Below are 26,187 nucleotides of genomic sequence, written 5' to 3'. Positions count from 1 at the left end.
ATGAATTCCGCTTACCAACCCCTCGCCTGATAAATGTGCTGAGAGATGATTGACGATCTGGAACCATATCATGCAGAAAGAAGTGTATATAGTAGTTTTACAGCAACGATGCTTCAACAAATCAGAGCTTATAGATTTATCTCATGGCAAAAAAAAGAAAAAAACGTTGGCTTATCAAAACTTTAATTTAACCAGCTCTGGCTAACCCTGGTAACGTTAAGACAAACATGAAACACTCCCAGTCCCATGATAAACCCGACAGACATTGTTCTGAATTTCGGATATATAGACCATCTGCCTCTCCTCTGTCTAACCCACTCCATCACTTATTTCCTCTCCCCTCTGCATTTTCTAGTTATGATCGGCTCATTCAATTTCCCTATCCCTTTAATTCTTCCCCAAATCTTCGCGCTTTTCCTGTTACCCTTCCCACTCTTGTTCTTATCTAAGTATAACTGTCACTATTGCTCTTAATGTTAAATAAAAATAAATGTAAGGCGCGATAACCTCCGAAGAGATCTAAGGCCGAGCTTCTCTTCCAATTTGCGTCGTGCTCCTCTTGATTTTTCCCTACAAATTGGCCGGACGGGACCTACATGTTTTATGCCGACTCCGAACGGCATCTGCAAGGCAGATGAGTTTTCACTGAGAGCTTTTCATGGCAGAAATACAATCGGAGCGCTTGCCAGACACTGCCGAGGGGCGACCCCGCTTAGAAAAATTTTCTTCTAATTGAAAAATCTTATTTCTAAAATTTTGATGTTGCTTTGCCCGGGAGTTGAACCCAGGGCATACGGTGTGCTAGGCGGAGCACGCTACCATCACACCACGGTGGCCGCCCTGGCCTGCTCTTAATGTTAACCTTATTCTTAATCTTCCTGTTAACCTCTTTTGGCTAGTTTGTCTCAAATCTTTACCCTTATTCTTACTTTTATTCTCACTGTCCATCTTCCTCTTGTTCTCTTTACTTTTCCGACTTCCCACCAACTTCCTCTACTTTTTCTTCCCATATCCTCTGTTTTATCTCGTCTTTCATGTCGCCGTTTCCAACGTGGAGATAATCCAGTTAGGCTTTTTATCGCACATAACATTACTAAGGCAGTAAAAAAGTTACAAAAACGTACTAAACATTTTCCTTCCCTACTGCTTTAAACTTCATGAACGGACTAAGGGTGCCGTAAAATGTTTGTTGTTGTAATAATGACTTCACCCGTCTGGTTTCATTGCGTCATGACGTTAATAAATTTTTCTGTGAAACATGTTTTTTGAAAAGCTTTTGAATTGTCTCTGACAAAGCGACAAAGTCCTGTCGTGAGGACAGGCCTTATGGCCATTGTAAACCTTATCAATTAGCACAACTAACAGCTGTTCGGTCAAAGTAAGTACCCACACACAAACATGGCTCATGCCCATATTACAAAAATCTTTTAGAAAATATGTTCACACATATGCATGTATTCTAGAAAGTGCGTACGCCATTTTAAAGAATGAAGTTTTGTCAAGCCTAGAAGGTTTAATGTGGTAATATTAATCGTTCCAGAGATGGTCGGGATGGTACCTTAATGGTGCTTTGTTACCGGAACGTTCCGGATCTATATCCGGCAAAGGACCATATATATATATATATATATACATATATATATTTTTTTTTGTTGGCAATAGAAATAATAATTCGAATTTTTCTTTTGTTCTTAATAATACAGCTAGGCAAGGGTGTTGTGGTCTTCAATCTATACTGATTCTGCGGTTATTGGTGTAGTTTCCATGATCGCTTCTCTTATGGATTGGCCAAAGCATGTGGGCCTGCAATATTTTTACCATATTTTTCAAAAGATTTAATGCACACTTTTAACCAACACTTTATCTCCGTGTTTGGGCAGATTTGAAAGCAGTGGATAATTTTATGAACCAGTATTATATGTAACAGGAATATTACCATTTTTATCGAATATCGGTCTTGAAACCGATTGGGACGTCTCTAGTAGTCGTGGGGCATGTACGAATAGCTGCTTTTCTGCAAAAGGAACTGAACAATTGGAATAGAATGGGTATAACGAAAACAGATGCGCACTTTGTTTTAATCCATTTTTTCCATTGCTTCATAAATAAATATTGATTATGAACGATACATATGTATATATATATATATATCTTTTTTTTTTTTTTTTTGTTGGCAAAAGAAATAATTCGAATTTTTCTTTTGTTCTTAATAATACAGCTAGGCAAGGGTGTTGTGGTCTTCAATCTATACTGATTCTGCGGTTATTGGTGTAGTTTACATGTTCGCTTTTCTTATGGATTGGTAAAAGCACAGGGGCCTGCAATATTGTTACCATATTTTGCAAAAGATTTAATGCACACTTTTAACCAACACTATATCTCCATGTTTGGGCAGATTGGAAGGCAGTGGATAATTTTATGAACCAGTATTATATGTAACAGGAATATTACCATTTTTATCGAATATCGGTCTTGAAACCTCCTCATGCTTATTGTTTTTGAGTTCTTGATGACCGTTCCAGTCATTATTTGGACCTCGTATAGTTTGCCAAATGCGGTCTCTGGAGCTATGCCTGATATCGATCATGTTATGGTTGATTGGTCATTGACTAAAAAATTTGGTTCTGGAACTTTTAATCAGGAGATGGCCAAATGAGAGCGATCGCGGTGTAAATCAATTCCCAATGCTGTTTAATTTTCTCTGATTTGCTCTTATCGCTTTCGCCAATAATCTAACGGCCTTTGTCTGTGCCCGCGAAAGACCAATTTATGCTTTTCAGCGCCTTGGCCTTTGAGACTGCCTCCTCTGCTTGAGACTGGTTTCATTTCATTTATTTCACCCATGCCATACAGGCTTAAAATCAGGCAACACGAGCTTCTACCAAAGAAGATCCTAGACTTCAGCAGGTCATGTCGGCCTTCTTTGCCAAAGTTGCAATGATATAAATAATATCTTACTACATTGAACTAAAATCTATTCAAATTTCATCTTACATATGTATTGATAATAATAGTTATGAAGCAACATAAGAAACAAACGTTGAAAAATAGCATTGTGTGACACCAAAAAAATACCTGGGAAGCATTGTTTTAGTAGATGTTGCAAATCTAAAGATGACTGGATATAAGATTTTCCCCGGGCACCTCCAAAATCGTGGGATTCGGGTAAAAAATCGGGTTTTTGTATGTAATTTTAAAGAATGAAGTTGTGTCCATCCAAAATTGGTAAAAAGCTTAAAATCGATTGAAAACTACATAAGTTACAGCATATTAGATAACAATTGCCAACATTAAAAGATTTCTGGGTCGTTTTGATAAAATTTTTTTCAAATTGTTTTCATAAAAATGTACATAAATAACTCAGTCTGTTTTGAATATATTTAAGAAAATGAATACTCATTGAACTCATAATTAATTTCCAGTTTTGACGCAGGTGAGGGCTGGTGCAGCCTGTCTATAAACTAATGCATACAGATAACGCTAAAGTTGACGAAATATTTGAAATATTTTCACAGTTGTATTATGTTTTCTTAGTAATATTTATATATATTCTTATAAGATCCGGAAGAAACTTAGAATCGGTTTTTACCCGTAAATCACGATTTTGGAGGTGTCCGGGGAAAATATTATATGCCGTCATCCTGAGATTTTCGAGGTCTACAAGAAAAATGGCATCACTTCCCAGGTATTTTCATTTTTGTATTTTTTGTAACACTGTACTTATTGTAGGAAAATCAAAAAAAAAAACATCGAATAATTATTGTTGAACAAAAATTTTTCAGTAACACATTATTATGAAACAACTTTATACTATGTTCAAACAGAAAAATAAATTGAGGAAATTTCGACTTGAATTGAGTGCTGTTCATACAACTCGATTTAGCTTACACAATAGTAATTTGATAGCTGGTTGGCTCATCTCTACAGCAAGAACATACCTTTGTTCAGACTGTCAAAATGAACACGCACATTATTAGGCGAATGAAATGGAATGAAAACATAAAACTTTGAAATTTTTGTGTGTTGTAAGAAAATGTGTTCAATGTTTTGGTTTCATTTTGAGTTTGCCATCTTCTTTTGACAATTCCTACTCCAGTGAAATGAAAGACATAAAATCAGCTGATGAGATGTGCCAACCATATAGTTCAGCCATGCGTAACTGACGTTTAAATATACTCAATAAACACACTTTACAATGTTGCATTTGCAGTTTGAAACAATTTATTACGCAATTTTTTTTAAATTGGCAATTTATTATTACAATTTATTATATGACAAATTGCGTAATAAATTGCCCAAATAGTATAAATTGCCAATTTGGTGTGTGTTTGAACCTAGTATTATGCATCAAACTTAAAACTATTATGTCTCTGTTTTAAGCATATAGAACTTTGCAATGTAGAGCTTTTTACACAGAATATTGGACCACGTTCTAGCAAATTATTATAAATTTATTATTTTGTTTCAGAGCCATGCTGAGCATTTACCTTTCAAATGTGATTATTGTGCTCGGCTCTTTAAACACAAGAGATCGCGAGATCGTCATACAAAGCTCCACACTGGAGATCGCCGCTATCGATGTCCCCATTGCGAGGCAGCCTTTTCCCGCAGGTAATACATCTTATAACTTAATGTACCTCCTTACATATACTATATACGGGCATACATATATATGACCAAATATGTTATAATATTTTTTGGTATTTTTATGCCCGGTTTTCAGTGCGAGTTTAAACTACGATTAAAGATGACTAGAGTTTAACCCTGCCACTTTGGCTGCATAGGCTGTGATGTGCAGCAGAATTTTATGTTATCGAACAAAGTGGCGCGGTTAAACTCAAGTCAAATTTAACTGTAGTTTAAACTCGCACTGAAAAAAACGTTCCTTAGGCTTGGTGGGAAAATAAATCGCTGTTGAAAAATATAAGAGGTTTCTCCATTGAAAGAGAATACATAACTGCGTCAACAAAAAAAAATTGTGCATGCATACATATTTATGCATTTGAGTAGTTGCTTAGAGGTGGTGGGGAAAATAAATCATTTAAAAATTTGGGAAAAATTTAAACAACGTAACATCAGGACAGACAAGGCGACAGCTGTTTCGATTATACCTTGTAAATCTCTTCAAAGCCTTTCTTCCCGGGAGTGGGATTTGAACTCGCACTCCTACGATGGTTGAACTGTTACAAACGCATTCAGCCACGTCATGCCTTAGTAGTTGTAAACTTTATCCCAATCGCCTTCCTTGCATATTTTATTCGTGTTGCACAGTACATACTTTGTATATAATCATGTGTTAAAGTTATGCTTTTTGTTGGCGGTTTCAATGAAACTGGTACTTTTGCTTTTGTTCTATTTATAGAACTACGGAGAATTAACCAATGTTGTCTATTTGTATGAATTAAGCGTGGGCTGCCCTCATTGCTTTTAAATGTATGAAAACATTTACTTGAAGCAATTTTTAATTTATTTAATAATTTGGGAATCTCGTCCAGTCTACGGAGCAAGTTTCAAGGGATGCGCCCTTTTTAGCTAGTTCATCTGCTTTTTCATTCCCATCTATTCCCATATGCCCTAGACCCAATATAGATGTATGCTTCTCCCTGTCCCGATTTTCTCCAGAGACTGCTTACACACTAACGCGCATTTAGATTCTGTGCTATGCGAGATTATTGCGTTAATTGATGCTTGACTGTCAATATAAAAGTTAACACGGGGGCAGCTTAAGCTATTCTCTTCCAGTGTTTCTACTGCTTTGAAAAACGCTACAGTAATCCGGCAGCCTGTAGGATCGGTTTATTTCCAGATCAACACAGTATACTGCAGACCCTACTCCTTCCATTGTGCCGTTGAGGTCTTCTTCACCCTCTCCTCCACGTTGAGTATTTTGTGCAAGGCTTCTCCTGTAGGGTCACCCCTACTAACTTAGGCCTGTTCACTGATTTCGTGGCCTCGTACAATCCCCATTGTGATGCAGTCTTCCTGCAATTTAACATGCAGCCGATCCATTTGGTTAAGGGTGGATGAACTTTAATGTAATTAAGACCATCCATAATCGCCCATTTAGAAACATTGTTGAAAGCCCCGGCAATGCCTAAGAAGACTCTTTTCATCCACGTTGGGCTTTATGTACACATCTATCAGCCTGTCAAAGGTTTTGAGCAGAAACGATGTTAAGCTAATGGGTCTATAGTCTTTGGGATACATGTGACCGATCTTCCCCGCCTTTGGTAGGAAAGCTACACAAGCAGGTCTCTAAGAGTGCGGTACATGATTCAGTCTTATGCTCCCATCGAATATTATTTTAAGCCATTCCACGACCGCTTTGCCGGGAATATACCATCTGGGCCCGACGATTTAAACTTATTAGTCCCTGGACTATGTTTCCCCTTGCTAGGACTTTTTTCAACTGTGCTGTTTCGCTGGAGCACTCTATGTCCGTACAGAAACATTACCATCAGATTCTCTTCGCCCTGGAAATTTCTTGCTTGTAGATCCTCAGTAGAACCCTGTACTCGTCCCAACACGCTTCGCTTTCCGCGGTCTTTGCTAGCTTAAACATTTCTTTTTCCTGTCTTCTTAGAAGACTCAGCTCATTGCTCAACTATGGCGGCTTTGCTTTTCCTCTGAATCTTCTTAGAGGGTATGCTTTGTTATACGCAGACATAAGCGCCCTTGTTAGGAATTCATTAGACTCCTCCAGTTCCTTCACATTGGCAACCTCTTTGAGTTGTCCCAGTTTTGTTTCTAGCTATTTATGGAATTTAGTCCAGTTCGTTTACTTTGGGTTTATAAAGGTTTCTCCCTTCTCGACCCTTTTTAGGGGGATGCTGAAACTGATATACGCATGGTCGGAGAAGGATGGTCTATCAAGAACCATCCAATCATACCTTGATATATCACGTTCGGAGCTCAATGTAATATCCAGAACATTGCTGGATGTTGAAGACATGATCCAGTTTTCGGAGCAAGTCCGCCCCCTCCATCTGGCAACACCCGGCCAGTGCTGCCAAGCGCAAGTGCAGCTCAGCTGTGCTTGCCGAACACCACCGCGCATAAGCTAAGTCAGTTGTCATTAAACTACCCACTATAACACATCGATCGTGCCCGCATCACATCGCCTGTTCGCCGTCGCGCAAATATTTCATTTCTCATTTATTATATATATTCTCATTTATTATATATATAATAATATATATATTATATTATATTAATTATCCTTTTTATATTGTAACGAATTTACTTGCAAATCCTCTTATTTGCCCTTCTGCTAAGTTCGAATCACTAAATTGTTGAATAAATAACTCCAATATTGAATAATGGAAAGTACTTCACAATAACACTTATACTTTGCAACGAATAGCTTCCTTAATAACCGAACTGATTGATAGCTCAAATGAAACTCATTTTCAAAATAATACTGCTATTGCTCGCTAGGTAGCGTTTTAATCGGAACTGATTATAGCGCCTCTACCGCTGGTGCTTTTATACTCTGTGATTTCCTCGTGGCATCTTCTAGGCGCTTCCAGAATTTGCTTAGTTGCCGTCATATAATTATAACTACAGATGCACGTATATAGCTTCTCATATGCGTGTATTTGTGAGCGACACTTCAACAATTACAATTGCATACTTTTGGGACCATCTCTTCTCTGCTGCGTGTACGTACATATGTGTAGACATAATGTTTTATTCGTTTATGTAGATACATAATGATTGATCTATGGATGTGCATGCAAGGCGCACCTTAGCATCGGCTTAGAGATGGCAACACCCCTTAGTTTTGCTAATATTCGTAACAATATTGTTTTTCAAAGTAAAAATAAATAAATACTTACCTATAATATTTTAAATACGTGCCCTCCCTATTTCATTTTAAGAAAGTGCACAGTGCTGTGTTAAGTTTTAGACATGGTCCTTTGGTGCTAAAAAGGTAACCAGCGGAAAAAACATAAAACAAAAATTATTTTGATTCAAGGTTCGATTCTAGCTCAAGGCCAGGACAATCATTTTTTATTATTATTTTTAATTATAATAATAATTATAATTATTGTTATTTTTTAATTTTTCAATTATTTTAAAGTTTATATACATTTTGTAGAATAAATAAAACATAAAAAATAATACGCGCTCTGTACGGCTACAAAAAAGTGCTTAAGTAAATAAACAAAATTGTTTTAAAAATTTAACAAAAAAGAGGGTACATACATTGATACATAAAATAACCAAAACACATTAAGGTGTTACAAAAACAAAAAAATTATTTTACAACACAAAACAAAATAACAAGTTTTATTTACAAAAAAAAAAACAAAAAAACAAAATTAAGTTTTATACAATAAAAGGCAAAAATAAGTGCATAAATGTGCTGAGCATAAAAAAAATTCTATATAAAAAATAAATTTTTTTATTAAAATATATACATATATACAAAAAAAAACCTCTTTGGGTTTTAAAAAGAAAAAGAAAAAGTTTTGTGGAAACAAAAATTTTGAGAAAAAGAAAAAAAATTAAGAAATAAACAAAAAATTTAATAATAACAAATTGAAGGGAGAAAGAAAATAAGAAAAAGGAAACATAGATAAAAAGTGGAAATTTTGGAAAAAAAACAAAAGAAAATATAAAAAACAAAAAAAAAATTGTTATTAACCTTTTAAACAAAAACAAACACGGAAAAAATAAGTACATAAAAAAAAAACAAAAAAAAAAACAGTAGATAAAGTTGGAAAAAAGGTAAACTCAACAAAAAGAAGTTTTGTGAATAAAAAAATAATAGAGTCAAGGTTCGATTCGAGCTCAAGGCCAGAACAATAATTTTTTTCTAATGATAATTATTGTTATTTTTTAATTTTTCTAAATTTGAAAAATTGTATTTTTGTTTTTGGAATAGTAAGTAGAAAATTTTTCAGACAACCTGCCATAGCTGCGCAGATAGATCCATTTCGAAGGGTGCTAAGCCTTCATCATCAGTACGCTTTAGGCATGCTGTGCTAACCATTTAGCTATACAGCGGTGGTGTGTTTGACTGGCAAATTTGCTACTTCTATTCCTTTTTACCAACCATATTTATTCAGCGTTGCGCCATCTGGTGCAAATCACTGATAATGTTGGATTTTTGTTTATTGTCAATTACTTTGTTTTGACATTCCCAAGTGCTCATGGTTTATTAACAATTGTTAAAAAAATAATAATAAAAATTTTTAGAAAAAAGGAAAAATATAGCCCAGAAAAGAATTTTTTTTAAAAACGCAACAAGACACAACATCAACGCTACAACAGAAACAACATTCACACTAACTACACCACAACATATCAAGGAGGAACAACACATCGACGAGGAGATTACCGCAAGTAACACATATAAAAACAAAAAAGGTCAGAGTAAGTACTTTGTCACCCAATATATATACCATATATATATTCCCTCCGTCTAAAGTACGGACCCAAATTCTGTAAATTCCCCATTTTATACCCTCCGATCTAAAGATCCGGACCCTGGGTATATAACTCACATCAAAAAGCCTAAACGGTAAAATATTTTAATTTCCTACCCACTGGTACCAAAAAGTACAGTGCTTCAAAAAACCCATATAAATTTTTCAACAAATAAATTTGCATTCCCGTACCAACGGAAAATCCACTGCCCCGTTCATATACCCAAAAAGTTTTTTTGCCATTTTGGACAAATTTTGTTTCTATTTTCATAGCTTAATAAAAGCTCCCATTTCTTGGTAAATTACATTAAATTATAATGACAAAAACAAACGAAACCGAAAAATTGACCACTGCATACCAATGCCTGCAGGAATTTATATATGACGGTAACCAATTAGAAGTTTACTGCTCAACATGGTCACCCTCCCAAGCTACCGATTTATCAGAGTATATGCTTAAGATCAAATTAGAAGACCTTGATAAAATATGGGCACAGGTGCTAGAGTCCCATCGAGAAGTAAGTTTCTCAGATAATTACACAGATGTTAGCGGCTCGGTTGACCAAAAATTCGCTAAATGCATGGAAACCTATCAAACATGCAAATCTGAAATTATGGAAGCCTTACAAACTTTCAACACTGCTAGCACCAACCAACAACAAATAATCGCCCACCCAATAAATGACTCAAACTCAAATGGTTGTTATTTGAAAGTACCAGCATGTGACACCGAAGTCTTCCATGGTGGATACGAAGACTGACCATGCTTCAGAGATATGTTCACGGCAGTCTATAAAAACCACCCTAAATTATCACCCGCTCAAAAATTATACCACCTACGCCTGAAAAAAAAGGACAAGCTGGACTTATTGTCAAACAATACCCACTTAGCGATGATAATTTCGAGCTTGCCTGGAAGCACTCAGATCTAGGTACGAAAACAAAAGGATACTCGTCGACAATCAACTGAAGACGCTATTCAACCTACCCACAATATTTTCAGAAAACGGAGAACAAATACAGAAGATGCAGACAACAATAAACAACTGCATGTCAACCCTTAACACCCAAGGAATCCCGACAACGGACTGGGACCCAATCCTCGTTTACCTCTGCTCATCTAAGCTGCCAAGTGAAAGCCTTTCACTATGGGAACAATCCCTTAGCCCCCGAAAAGAACTCCCACTTTGGGATGATATGAATAAATTTTTGACCAGCAGATACGAGGTAGTAGAGAGACTAAGTACCTATAGACCAGGCAAAGCGAAACCCCAGTTTTCGAGTTTTACACCACGAATGGTGAATCAAAACTCGACCCAATCTAATAACAATAGAACCCATGCATATCACACGGAGTTCAATAAAACGGCTTCGTGTACATTATGCAATCAATACCACGCAGTCAAATCGTGCGTCAGGTTTAGGAATTTATCGGTATCAGACCCCAAGCCGGCACCCCTAGGAGAACGGACGACGAGCGAGCCTCAACATCGAAAGCCGCCTCAAGAGCCACCTTCTCCCAACAGTCTCAGGACAAAAACCCGGTTTCTACACTCTTTTCGAGTAATCATGGAACCACCCTACTACCAACAGCAGTAGTATCAGTATACTACGCTGACGAATTTCATAAAATTCGTGCCCTAATTGACCAAGGTTCACAAAAAACTTTTGTATCATCCCGTATACAAAAGCTTCTTGGTCTACCTACAAAAGAGTCTCTCCACCAGATATCTGGAATGGGCGAGGCGGTTGTGAAAAATGTCAATAAAGTCTGCCAGATAACATTCTGTTCAGCAGAATTAACCCAAATGATAGACGCACAAGCAATAATTTTGCCAAAACTAACTAAGTTCTTGCCCACAGTCAGGGTTTCAAGCATCGATCTCGAAGAAATTTCCCATTTACCGTTAGCCGATCCACAGTATGCGATACCGTCAAAAATCGATGTGGTAATCGGCAGCGATATCACCCCGCAAATCGTCACCGAAGGGCTCCTACGGAATGTGAGTGGAACATTACTTGCCCAAAATACAATATTCGGATGGATATTAAGCGGCCCTGTAGCTGAAAAAGTATCAACATTCAGCACTCATGTCACGGAATGCACCGATGACCCCCTCAATCAACTTTTGAGAAAATTTTGGGAACAGGAAGAAGTTCACCAAACCCAACAACGATCTGCAGATGATGAATACTGCGAAGCACTCTACCGGTCAACCACAATTCGCGAAGAAGATGGACGCTACAGAGTCAAACTGCCGTTCAAGACGGAATTTCCAGCTAATCTGGCACTCGGTCATTCACGACCCCCAGCACAACAGCAGTACATCAGCATCGAACGAACCCTCGAAAGAAACCCCAAATTAAGAGACAAATATTTTGAAGTCCTTAATGAATATTTGACCATGGATCACATGGAATCCGCCTCCCAACAAGAGATAATTAGAGATGGTAAAAATCTATCTATCTACCCCATCATGCACAAAGTGCACAAAAGTGCGATTCGTCTTCAACGCATCAAAAATGTCACATTCTGGCAACTCGTTGAACGACGTCCTCCATACAGGCCCCATACTACAAAATTACTTAATGCTCGTCATACTTAAATGGCGACTTTATAAGTTTGTTTTTAGTGGCGATATCGAGAAAATGTATCGCCAAATACTCATCCATGAAGAAGATAAATATTTTCATAGAATCGTTTTTCGAAAACACCCAACTCTGCCGATAGAATATTTTCGACTAAAAACAATTACCTTTGGTGTAAATTGGGCACCATATTTGGCAATTCGAACCCTACACCAACTCGCCCACGACTGTCACGATGAATATCCGCTCGCTAAAAACATTTTATTAAACGAAACATATGTTGACGATATTTTGTCAGGCGGTCATAATATACAGTCCACTTTGAACTCCATGACTCAAGTTATCGAAGCCTTAAAATCGGCAAGGTTGCCTTTGAGAAAGATGTCGGCAAATACCCCTGAAATTTGAAAACCCGTTCCCGACCCTGATTTGCTAGACGTTGTCTGTCTTAAATTCCACGATTCGAGTTCCATAAAAACCCTTGGAATTCAGTGGAACGCGCCAACCGACACCTTCACCTATACGTACGATCCACCATCAGCAGAAAACACGACTACGAAAGGCAGATTTTATCAGCAGTTGCGAAACTGTTTGACCCTGCAGAATGACTATCGCCAATAATGATTCTTGCCAAAATGTTGCTGCAACAACTCTGGATGGAAGGAACGGATTGGGACGAAGACGTGAAGCCCTCGGCTCTACAAAAATGGACCTCAATATACGAAAATTTACCTCACATCAGAGAAATTAAAATCCCTAGGTTGGTACAGTATTCCCCCGATAAAATCATCCAGCTGCATGGATTTTCAGATGCTTCCGAAAAAGCATTTTGTGCCTGTGTATCTTTACGCGTACAAACCCATGAAACTAGGTTTTCATCCCATTCTATAGCTGCTAAAAGCAAAGTAGCACCCCTTCAAACCGTGAGTTTTCCACGGTTAGAGCTCTGTGGAGCAGTCTTACTCTCCAAATTAGTGAAACAGCTCCGAAGTGAGCTGAACCTACCCCAACATGAACTCATTCTCTGGTGCGATTCTGCCATCGTACTGGCATGGTTTGAAAAACCACCCCATACCTGGAAAACGTATGTTGCCAACAGGACATCCGAAATTCTTTAATCCCTGCGGATTTGGGAACTCGACCTGCACTGCCTCAGGATTTAGTCGAATGTCCATTGTGGTGGGAAGGACCTAATTGGCTTACCAATCCATCAACTTCGTGGCCAAAGGATATATCTCATATATGATGAAGTATTCCACACCCTGCAGGAAGAAAATATATTTATACTCGACCGGGTTTCGTCCTTTTCTCGAGCGTTTAGAGTCGTGGCCTATATGTTGCGGTTTATCAAGAAAGCAAGGAAACTGAAAGTTCCAGCCACGCTCAACCTCACCCACGCCGAAGTGAATGATGCCAAAATCAAAATCATCATTCAAAATCAACGGAATCATTACGGACACACGATAGAGCTACTTCAAACGTCAGGACCCTTACCCAAAAAGAACACCCTCCTAACGTTAAAACCCATGTTAGGTGACTCAGGAATCATGCGAGTTTCTGGAAGATTAGCATATGCCACCTATAGCTTTAATGAGCGGCACCCAATTATCATACCCGAAAACTCTCGATTTTGCTCTCTTCTGTTGGACTTCCTTCATTCGAACCTGCTACACGCCGACAAACAGTTGATGATCCGAATGGTACAGCAACAGTACTACATTCCACGTTTGAAACAAAAGGTCAAAAAGCTCATCTTCTACTGAAAAAACTGCACCATCTACAAACAGCAGATGAAAACGCAGAAAATGGCAGCCTTTCCACCCGAGAGGTCAACATATTCCCTACCCTTCCATACAACAGGAGTCGACTTTGCTGGACCATTTCTGGTAAAAACTTCCCCCCTTCGCCGAGCTTCGTATGTGAAAGCTTACGTTTGTGTGTTCGTCTGTTTTTCCACAAAGGCTGTTCATTTAGAAGTGCGCACGAACGCCTTCAACGCAGCTTTTGCCAGATTCACTGGCCGCCGTGGCCTACCCCATCCGATATTTTCTGACAACGGAAAGACGTTCGTCGGCGCACAACGCGTATTTCAAAGGGAATTCACATTTCTCACGGAAGTCACTACAGACGTCGCAGAAAAATATGCAACTCACGGATTCTCATGGAGATTCATCCCACCATACGCTCCACACATGGGTGGTCTATGGGAAGCGGCCGTGAAAAGTTTCAAGATACACTTCACGAAGGTAGCAGGAAACCAGAAGTTTTCCTTCGAAGAGCTCACTACCCTCTTAGTACGCATAGAGGCGGTCCTCAACTCCCGACCGCTCTCCCCTATGTCCGAAGATACAATGGATCCCTTAGTCCTAACCCCAGGGCATTTCCTACGTGGCGCGTCACTCTTATCACTGGCGGAGCCAACTGCAGAGCATCTCACCCTGGTCAACAAATGGCAGAAACTGAAAGTGCTTCACCACCAGTTCAGCACACGATGGAAGAACGAGTACCTCAAGGAGCTGCACAAGCGGTACAAGTGGAAATGCCCTCAACGCAACATTCAAGTTGGAGATTTAGTTGTGGTAAAGGATGATTTACTACCCCCGAACGAATGGCGGTTTGGGGCGGGTAATCACTTTACACCCTGGATCGGATAACCATGTTCGAGTCGTGGAACTCAAGACCAAAAACGGACTAATAACCCGAAATATTTCCAAACTGTGCGTGCTACCAACTGCCTAGCAGTGCTAACCCTACGTCTGGTACACTCTGCCTTCATGCACCCTAGCAATCTGAAAAGATATATAAGCTACCCTCACCCATGCCTGAAAAATACGAATATTTTTTCTTTTATTGTATTTACAGGACCCGCAGAAAAACCGAGGGACCAAAGTCTCGCCTCTGTGGTCAACGTCACGTGTTGAGACAGTGCCGGGCATTCTTAGCGATGCAACCCGAGGAGAGGTACCAGTGTGCGAAAACCCACCGGCACTGCCTCAACTGCCTCGACATTTCGCATACCACTGGGGCGTGCGACTCCCCGAACAGCTGCCGAAAATGTTCCCTTGGCCACCATACGCTACTGCACCTGGCTCGACAGGACAACAACGCGGGACGCCAACACAACGAAATTCGACGAGGAGACAGGGCAACCCCACGAGCCCGCACACAAAGCCGCCAGATCGCGGCACAAAGCCGATCGGCTCGGCTAAAGGATGAAAACATCCGCAAATTGGTCGAAAAGGCACGGGCGGCGTTGACAGGGTTGAGGCCGCCCTTAACCCATCAACGCGTCGGGCGGGGGGGGGGCATGTTGAAGACATAATCCAGTTTTCGGAGTAAGTCCGCCACCCTCCGTCTGGCAACACCCGGCCAGTGCGGCCAAGCGCAAGTGCAGCTCAGCTGTGCTTGCCGAACACCACCGCGCATAAGCTAAGTCAGTTGTAATTAAACTACCCGCATCGCATCGCTTGTTCGCCGTCGCGCAAATATTTCATCTCTCATTTTGTTAACTATCCTTTTTATATTGTTTTTCAAAATGAAAATATATAAATACTTACCTATAATATTTTAAATACGTGCCCTCCCTTTTTCATTTTAAGAAAGTGCACAGTGCTGTGTTAAGTTTTAGACACTGGATGTTGGACCAATTTATGTATATAGGGACATCTCCCCTGTTGGCTATCTGCAAATTGGTTTGCATGATGTATCAAAAGAAAGATTGGCCAAGCATTGTGGTGCGCATTTGCATCCGCGCCTATGACCAACAGCCCTTCGTCCTGTACTAGCCCCTTGCACTCCATGGGTGGAACCTCCGTAGCATGGGCCACGTAGCAGGACTCCAGGATAAATGCCTGCTTATTCTTTTGTTCAACGGCCACCACTACGAGGTCCTCAGTAGTGTAATTAGGCAGCATATATGAATGCAGCTGTTTCCTTACCATTGCTACAGCTCGCACCCGTCCTTTCGTTTGCGCGTAGTAAACAAAGTGTAATTTTAGGTATTATATTTTCACATTTCTATAATATATCTATGTCTTTTAGTTCCTTTAGCTCTTAGTTCCAGCATTAGGTTAGTTGTTAATTGCAATGAAATAAAATTTATACCGCAGTTAGGTTTTAGTAAGAATCGGCGTTCTGGTGTAGCCGAACTATGTAGCAAACTCTGTAAATCATAAATGAAATCAAGCGGTTTTGGTAATGCTATTTTTATAAATGCTTACTTTTTCCCTTAAACGTTGCAATTTTATACCAGAGCCAAGATTCTGTAAGTGTGATTTTCTCAAAAACTCACATTTACTTAATCTAGCCACAGGACTCAGATGAAAAATCAAACGTCGTAAAAGTTTCAACTGTGCAATAACGGAACCTGATTACATTTAATGAGGTACTAGAAATAACTTTACAGTGTTGTATTGAAGTTTATGGGGTCCTGTACCTACGGGAATAAGAAACAAAATCTTCTTCCGAAATAAAATCTTTTTAAAAGGTTTTATTTAGGTTGAGTTGACTGGCACGAATTTTGTAATTGAAATTTAAGTAACTTCCCGATAAGCTACAGGCTTGAAACTTGGAGTATAGTTCAGAACCCGATGACAATGCAATAATAAGAAAAAAATCGCCGCTAGGTGCCGCCAGGCTCGAGATATTCACAAAAATCGTATTTGTGGTCCGATTTGGCTCATATTTGGAACACATAATACATACAAGAATAGTAAGCGACCTATGATGTCCGATTTGGCCCATATTTGGAACAAATATTACATACAGTCCGGTAGTAGTGACATCAAAATATTTTGGAGTTGGAGGAGGGACAAGCATACGTGGCGCAGAGTCGAGTAAAGTCTTTGGAAGGATTATATATTCAGGATTTAGATTGTAACAAATTGTCAGGAAAGAGTCCTTGTAATAATGAGTCACTAAATAAACTAAATAGAATGGGAAATAATAGACAATTAAATAAAGACTAAAAACTTGAAAATAAAATATATATATTTTTTTTTTGAAAACAATTTTTATTGAAAACAATACTTACATGAAGTAATAATAATACTAAAAGCTAGAAAATAATTAGGTAGGTCCTAGGTACTAGTCATCACACTCCTCATCAATATAGGGCGTTGATCAGACAATTAAGTAAAAGCGTTGGACGCGTAAAATTTCTATTGATAGTCATATATCTTATATATGACTGAACCTTAATAAGGTTATGCTACGCCTCACACTTTTAGAAACTTCATAATAAGTGGTACCCGACAGATGATATTTTGGGTCACCCTGGTCCACATTTTGGTCGATATCTCGAAAACGCCTTCACATATACAACTAAGGGCCACTCCCTTTTCAAACCCTCATCAGTACCTTTAATTTGATGCCCATATCGTACAACACATTATAGAGTCAACCCTGGTCCATCTTTATGGCGATATCTCGAAAAGGCGTCCACCTATAGAACTAAGGCCCACTCCCTTTTAAAATACACATAAACACCTTTCATTTGATACCCATATCGTACAAGCACATTCTAGAGTCACCCCTGGCCCACCTTTATGGCGATATCTCGAAAAGGCATCCACCTATAGAACTAAAGATCACTCCCTGTTAAAATACTCATTACCACCTTTCATTTTATACCCATATCGTAAAAACACATTCTAGAGTCACCCCTGGTCCACCTTTATGGCGATATCTCGAAAAGGCGTCCACCTATAGAACTATGGCCCACTCCCTTCAAAAATACTCTTTAATACCTTCCATTTGGTACCCATGTCATACAAACACATTGCAGGGTTACCCAAGTTACAAGTTCGAGAAATCGGAAGCCCTAGTTCCAACTCGCTTTTTGAATACGATTCAGAAATGTTGACAATTTTTCATCGGCGGAAATCTGTCTAATTTCTGGACTAACAAAAACAACAGCCTTAATTTTTGCTTCCGATAACTTTGGAAAAATTTTCTCAAGTACTCAAATGCTTCTGAAGTTTGATCCAGTTTTTTGACAAATTGTTTCATCAATCCTAATTTAATGTGCAGAGGCGGCATTAACACTTTTTCCACTTCAACAATTGCCTAAAATTTTATGTTTCCTTTCCCGACACAAAGTTCTGTTCTCACAGGCCACGACCGTTGACTATAAAAATCGCCGCTAGGTCGCGTAAGGATCGAGATATTCACAAAAATTGTATTTGCCGTCCGATTTGGCTCATATTTGGAACACATAATACATACAAGAATATAAAGCGACATATGAAAAAAAATCGCCGCTAGGTGGCGCAAGGCCCAAGGTATTCACAAAAATCGTATTTGTGGTCCGATTTGGCTCATATTCGGAACACATTATACACAGGGCCGCAGAGAGCCGAGCCGGGCCCCTAGGACAGTTCGCGTTTACGGGCCCACTAAAAAATAAACTCAATCCAGTAAAAAATAACATAACATACATACATTTTTCAGGCATTCACAACTCCTATACTCCCTGCCAGAACCTTACTTTCTTGAAGTATGATCGACCATTGATCCCTGAACTTCTTCAGCTCATCAATCAGGCTACGTATATTTTCTGTTTTCTCGTCCAGTGTGGCATTTCTAGGTTGCAGTACCACATTTCGATGGTTGATTAAAGTCAACACTTTGAGCCAAAATGGAGGCTAAGAGGATACACTCAAATTTCTCCATATATACTTAAATACCTTTCAAATCCGTTACTATTTCTGAACTCAGATTCAAAAGCTTGGTTTCATCAATAGCTTTCAATATTTGGGGAATGTGAGTTGCGAAAGGTTTCACACTATCCACACGAGCAGACCATCGTGTTTGTGACATGCTGTGCAAGGAGCAATTAGTTTTTTCCTTGAGAATTTCCCATCTCCGAGGGCTTGCGTTAAAGATATTATACAATTTCTGCATAATACCGAAAAATTTGATGACTTCTGCACAACATTCAGCAACTTGCACCCCACATAAATTTAAACTATAAATTTAATGGATTTTCCATTTTCCGGAGTCCCTGTCTAATAAAACATAACGCAATATAAAAACAGTCTGCTCAATATGCTCCGAATCAGGGGTCGCATCCACTATTACTGTGTAATACTTGACGGACTTTCTCTCGCCTTCTATCTTTCTAATTACTTGACTTGCACAGATTTCTATGAACTCATTTGTATTCCATCAGACAAATAATGTGCTTGGAGATGATTCTTTTTCGTTTGAGATTCCCTCACCTTCTCCAATTGTTCATGCAATAGGGGTTCATAATTGCTGATCAGATCCAAAATACCAAAAAAGTTTCCATTTTTTGGATTTCGGATCAATGAATTATCCCCTCTAAATTCCAATCCTTTTTCTCCTAGAAATAAAACAACTTCAAGAATTCTGCGAAGTATCTCTCTCCAGCGAGCTGCTTCATTTTTAAGGGTTTCCGCTAAGAGAAAATCCACTGAACTTGCATTTCGAATTCTCATTTCATATTGGCGCCACTCTATATAGCAACTTTTATGATTTTGACTATTTTCATGTTCAGGAATTTTGTCGTGTAACATCTTCCAACCTTTAGAATAACCTGAAGATTTTGTCAAAGCTGATCGGGTATTTTCGGAAATTTTGCTGAAAAGCCGGCGTGGAAAACAAGAAAGCGCTTCTTTTGTTGCACTCCAAACGAGCCAATCACGCTTTACTTTTTCTCCGTTTTTTTAGAGTAGTATGGAGTATGATTTGAAGGAAATGGCGACCACTTAATTCGTTGGGAAGTCGAAATAAAATGTGATTTTAAGTTAGTTGAAACATTTTTAACAGATAGCGCTTATAAAAATGAGTCAAAAACGTGTATCTAACTTAAAATCACATTTTATTTCGACTATGACTATGCGCCATAGTATTTGATCGGATGCTTATGATTTAAGTTAAGTGATTTTCAATTTTAAAACAATTTTTTGTAGCAACAAATATGTACGTATCTATGAAATCCTAGTTAGAGTACTGTCAATACTTCTTTGCCTTGCCGGGTCCACAAAAACCTTCCGGGCCCCAGGGCAAATCTCCGTTTTTTTTAGAGTAGTATGGAGTATGATTTGAAGGAAATGGCGACCACTTAATTCGTTGGGAAGTCGAAATAAAATGTGATTTAAATTAGTATTTTTAACAGATAGCGCTTATAAAAATGTGTCAAAAACGTTTATCTAACTTAAAATCACATTTTATTTCGACTATGACTATGCCCTATAGTATTTGATCGGATGCTTATGATTTAAGTTAGGCGATTTTCAATTTTAAAACAATTTCTTGTAGCAACAAATATGTACGTATCTATGAAATCCTAGTTAGAGTACTGTCAATACTGCTTTGCTTTGCCGGGCCCACAAAAACCTTCCGGGCCCCGCATACATGAATAGAAAACGTTCTATGATGTCCGATTTAGCTCATATTTGGAACAAATATTACATACAGTCCGGTAGAAGTGACATTAAAATATTGGAAGGATTATGTATTCAGGACTTAGATTGTAAAAAATTGTCCTTGTAATATAGAGTCACTAAATAGAATGAGAAATAATAGGCAATTAAATAATGACTAAAAACTTGAAAATAAAATAATTAAAAAAAATTGTAAGTTAAACGGTTTTATTGAAAACAATACTTACATGAAGTAATAATAATACTAAAAGCTAGAAAATAATTAGGTAGGTATATCAGGATTCAGGTTGATATTTTAGAAATCTTTTATTTAGGTTTGAAGTATAAAAATTTATTTTTATTTATTTTTGAGTTTAAATATTTTAATACTAATTAGAATTTCCTTTTTTTGAAGTTATTCAAAAATTTTAAGTTAACATTAAAACTCAATTAAAAGTTATTTTAAAAATTAAAGTAAAGAGTACAAAGTAGTTAATACTATATTTACTCCCCCTCCAAGAAAATTTAAAACAAACAAATTATTAATTAATATTAAATGTAACCTTTTTTTGTTTTTTGTTGTTTAATTTATTTGTATTTGTATTTATATTTGTGTTAATAAATATGTTTGCTGGTTTAAGTAAATCAATTGAAATATTTTTAATAGTATTTTTGTATTGAATTGTAAATGTTTTATGTTTCTTAGAGATAACTTTAAAAGGTCCTTCATAAGGTGATTCTAAATTAGATTTACGAAGAACTTTAAAAACAACATACTCACAATTTTCAAATTTTTTAGGAACGAAAAAGTTTTCTTTGTTATAATGAAAAAATTTAGAACGAAAAAGCGAAAAATATTCTCTTATTTTATGAAGAGCGTGATTAGAAAAATCATGTTCTTTATTACTATTTGAAATAATTAATTCACCAGGTATTCTAGGTGTTTGGCCATAATTAAGTTCAGCAAATGAACATCTTAAATCTTATTTAATAGAAGTTCGTAAACCAAGTAGAATGAATGGTAAAATGTCAGATCAATGAACCGAGTTGTTTGATGCTATAATTGCTGCTTTTAAAGTTCGATGAAATCTCTCTATCATGTCATTTGCTTGGGGATGGTAAGGAGATGTATGAATTTTATGAGAACCTAAAAGTTTAGTTAATTCTGTAAAAAAATTTGATGTGAATTGTCAACCTTGATCTACTGTAATATTTAATGGTGTACCAAATCGTGGTATATAATTTTGAATAAAAGTTTTTACTATAGTATTTGTTGAAATATCTTTAAGTGGATAAGCTTCAGGCCAACGTGAAAATCTGTCAATAATTGTTAAAATATAACAATTTTCATTTGAAACTGGAAGAGGTCCAACAATATCCATATGAATATGTTCAAAACGACCTGATGGTATTTGAATTTTTTGAATAGGAGATTTAGTATGTCTTGAAATTTTGGACTTTTGACAATTGATGCAAGATGGAGTCCAATCGTAAATTTCTTTACGCATGTTAGGCCAATAATATTTATTTTGAATTAATTTTCTAGTTGTTCTTATACTTAGATGAGATAATGAGTGAATTTTGTCAAATATAATTCTTCTCATAGAATGTGGAACATAAGGCCGAAAGGGTTGTAAAGAAATATCACACCATATGTTTAAATTAATAACTGGAATATGAATTTCTTTTAATGTATTTTTAGAATTTTGATCAGAAATGGTTTTTTGTAAAAATGTATCAGTTTGTTGTTCTTTATATACATTTTCTCAATTTATATCTTGAGTTGAAATTGCATTTATTTCTGGAATACGGGAAAGTGTGTCGGCAACTATGTTGTCTTTTTCACGTATATATTAAATATCATTTGTAAATTGAGCAATATATACAAGGTGACGTAGTTGACGAGGAGATCTATCTACTTTAGAATTTAGAACATGAATTAAAGGTTTATGATCAGTATAAATTGTAAAAGTTGTACCTTAAAGAAAATGTTTAAAATGTTTAATTGAATTATAAATTGCTAAAAGTTCACGATCAAATGTTGAATATTTAGTTTCTGTTGTAGTTAATTTTCTTGAAAAATAAGCTAAGGGTTCTAGAATATTATTGCTAGTTTGTTGAAGAACTGATCCAATAGCAACATTTGATGCATCTACTGCTAATGATAAAGTACCATTTTTGTCGAAACGTGTAAGTAAAGTATTTTTAGCAAAAATTTGTTTAACACTTTCGAAAGCTGTTGTGGTTTCATTTATCCAATTTAATTGTTTAAGTTTGTTTTTAATTGCATGTGTTAACATTTCATGCAGAGGACTAAGTTCTGTTGCTAACATTTTAATATATCTGTGATAGTAATTTATCATACCTAAAAATTTTTGTAATTTATTTATAGAAATTGTTTTTCAAAATTTGTTATAATTTCAATTCGATCTAAAGATGGTTTAATACCTTCTCCTGAAATTTCGTAACTTAAGAAATTTAATTTATTTACACCGATAGTACATTTTGAATGTTTGATATTTAAATTATATTCTTCAAGTCTTTGGAAAACTGATTTTAAATGATTTATATGTTGATCTTCATTATCACTGGCAATAAGAATGTCATCAATGTATGTGAATACAAAATCGAAATCAGAAAATCCTTCATTAATAAAGCGTTCGAAAGTTTCTGTTTCGTAAACCGAAAGGCATTCTTACGAATTCAAACATTCCAAAAGGGGTAGTTATTGCAGTTTTGTGAATGTCTTCTTCTGCCATTGGAATTTGGTGGTAGGCATGCACAAGATCAATTTTGGAAAAAAATTGTTTGTTTTTTAAATCAATTGTTAAATCGTGGATATGTTGTAAAGGATACCGATCTGGTGCAGTAATAAAATTAAGTCTTCGATAGTCTCCGCAAGGTCTCCAATCATTTGGTTCTTTTTTAGGAACGAGTTGAAGTGGAGATGCAATAGGAGAATTTGAGGGTCTGCATATACCCGTTTTAACTAAAAATTCAAATCCAGTTTTATCAATTTTAAGTTTTATTGGATCAAGACGTCTGGGTTTCGAAAATGGTAAAGTACTTTTTGTTTCTATTCTGTGAACCGTATGGGGTTTAACTTTTTAGTATAATCTGGTCCACAGGTAATAGATGGAAAGTCATTAAGTAATTTTGAAAACTTATTTTCGACAATAGGAATTTTGAGTGACAAAATATCAGAAAATCTAGAAGATCCAGCAACTTTAATTTTTGTAGTAGAATCCATTATTTCTTTATTTTTAATATTTACAATAATTCCGAACTTTTCTAAAAAGCTTGCTCCTAAAATTGGTGTATCAATGTTCGCAATAATGAATGGAAATTCAAAATCTCTTCTAAACCTAAATCAATTTTAAGTAGTTTTGTACCAAAAGTTTCAATTGAAGAACCGTTTGCTGCAGTCAAAGTAAGATCAGAATTTCTTTTATAAATTTTAAATTTAGAAAAAGGAATAACTGATACAACTGCGCCGGTATCAATAAGAAAATTAAATTTATTGAATTTATCAAATATGAATAGGCGACGAGTAGGTTTAATAATAGTTCCATTATCCGTCACCGTCATAATGGATTTTTTAGTTTAAATTTTGTTCGGAATTTCAATTATGATTTTGATCAAAGTTGCATGGGGTTATACATTTGAGAGCGTTATTCTTAAATTTTTTGTGATACCAACAAATATTTGTTTGTGAATTAAAATTACGATTGTTTGAAAAATTTCTGGATCTTGAAAAATTTCGAGATTTAGATCTATTTCTATCTTTAGATGTTGAACTGATTCGTAATTGATTAATATCATTAGAAATATTATTTAAATTTTGTGCATTGTTCTAAAATATTATTATTTATACTCGAAACTATAGGAGATTTGGAATATTGAGGTTTGTTGATTAAATCAAAAAGTTTGTCAGCTAAAATAATTACTTCATCTTTATTTTGATTGTTACTAGAAGTTAAATGGATTTGTATTTCTTGTGGCAATTTACGAATCCATAATTTGAAAAGTAATTCTGGACTTACAATGGAGTCAGTACCTATAAGTGATTTCATAAATCTGAATAATTCACTAAGTTCAGTTTTTGAAAATAATTGTTCTAATCGTTTTTCTTCGCTAAGAGAAAATCTTTCACATAAAATTTTATTGATTGTATCATATTTATTGAAAAGAGAAGGAGGGTTAATAACGTCAACAATTTTAGAACTAGTATCTCGTTGAAGGGTAACTAGAACATTTTGAAAATTTAAATTATCATCCGTGATATTATTAATTTCAAATCGTCCTTCAACAAGTAAAAACCAGGCATCGGGAGATTCTTGCCAAAATTGTGGTAATTTAATAGATTTAGTAGAAGAAACATTTGTAAAGTTATTTTGTGTTGAAGTATCTTGTGTTATATTAGAGATGTTGTTTTGTGTTGTATTAATGTTTGAATTTTGAGTTGTATTGTGAGTCATTGTGTTATTTGTATAGTTATTATTTTGATTTGCCGAATTTCTAAAATTACGAGTTCGTACTGGTGAACCATATAAAAAAAAAAAAATTTAAATGAAAAATTTGAGAATTAGAAAATATTTAAGAATTTTTTTGGAAAGGGAGTTAACAACTTAAATAAAATATTTATTTTTATATAAAAAAAAAATTAAGTAAATTTAAATAATTTATATAAAATTGTTAAAATATAAAAAAAATCTTAAAATAAATTTGAAAATTTAAAAGGTTTAAAATTTTAATTTAAATTATAATTGAAAAATTGAAAAATTTTTATTTTAATATTAATATAAAAATTATACTTACATAGAATTAAATTTAATTAAAAAATATTAAAATTAATAAGTAGTCGATTGATGATTTTTGAAAAATTTCTTGAAATTAATATTTGTATTGTTTGATGTCGCAATGGTTTTAAAATATGCAATGGCTTTGTTGTTTTCTTCATAAATCTCTTCATTTTCATGATGTCTTCATTTTAAATCTGTTCTTGTGTGTATTGCGTGTAAAATTCTTTTAGTAGCTTTTATTGTTTTCCCTTGGATAACCCAGTCGTTGCTTTTAAGAGTATTATGTTGTAAATATTTTTTATTTTATTTACACACATTTTTAGAGTTCTTTATTAATTAACAAATCGTAGACAAATTTATTTTGTATTTATGTTGCATAAAATGCATAGCATGTTTAATAGTAAGCTGTTATAAGTACTTCATGTTTTTAATTTGTTTTTCCACACTTATTTTTTTGTTTTGTTTTTTGTTTTACGTTTCGTATATACAATTAACAGCGACTGTATATGAAATTTGCACAGAATGTTGCTTATTAATTGAAGTATATTTAAGTTTCATTTCATTATTTTCTAATGAACAATTTGTTTTGTTTTTTTTATAGTTAGAATAATGATTGTTTAATTTTGAATATATAAAAATTTTCCTTGAATTTGTAAACATTTAAAGGTGTAGCTCACTTCTAAGCATTCTTATTACTTGTACTGCTTCCGGCCCACAAATGTATTAGGAACACAAGCACAGATATATTACATGCACAAGAATTTAAATAGTGTCATTTATTTAATAATTTTCGACAACTTTTCTTTAATTAAGTTAACTAGGTTTTAAAGTTCGTAATTGTAGGTCCATTGGTAGAATCGCCAATATATCATCATTCAGGTTGATATTTTAAAAATCTTTTATTTGGGTTTGAAGTATAAAATTTTATTTTTATTTATTTTTGAGTTTAAATATTCTAATACTAATTAGAATTTT

At 35.7% G+C, this 26,187-nt stretch overlaps 1 protein-coding gene across 4 annotated transcripts in view; it reads left to right on the top strand.

Moving 5' to 3' along the window:
* L (zinc finger protein Lobe) overlaps positions 1-26,187 on the top strand; it is a 427,741-nt gene that overhangs the window by 310,481 nt on the left and 91,073 nt on the right. For all 4 annotated transcript variants that reach the window (XR_010950889.1, XM_067773126.1, XM_067773125.1 and 1 more), the window contains one exon: positions 4,469-4,611. Coding sequence is in view for 3 of the 4 variants with exons in the window: in XM_067773126.1 (XP_067629227.1) it covers positions 4,469-4,611 (143 nt within the window). In the remaining variant the exon portion in view is untranslated. The remainder of the gene's footprint in view (positions 1-4,468; positions 4,612-26,187) is intronic.

The sequence above is a fragment of the Eurosta solidaginis genome, chromosome 3 (genome assembly GCF_040869045.1).
Source record: "Eurosta solidaginis isolate ZX-2024a chromosome 3, ASM4086904v1, whole genome shotgun sequence".
NCBI classification, from domain to species: domain Eukaryota; kingdom Metazoa; phylum Arthropoda; class Insecta; order Diptera; family Tephritidae; genus Eurosta; species Eurosta solidaginis.
This window is presented reverse-complemented; position numbering and strand designations above follow the sequence as displayed.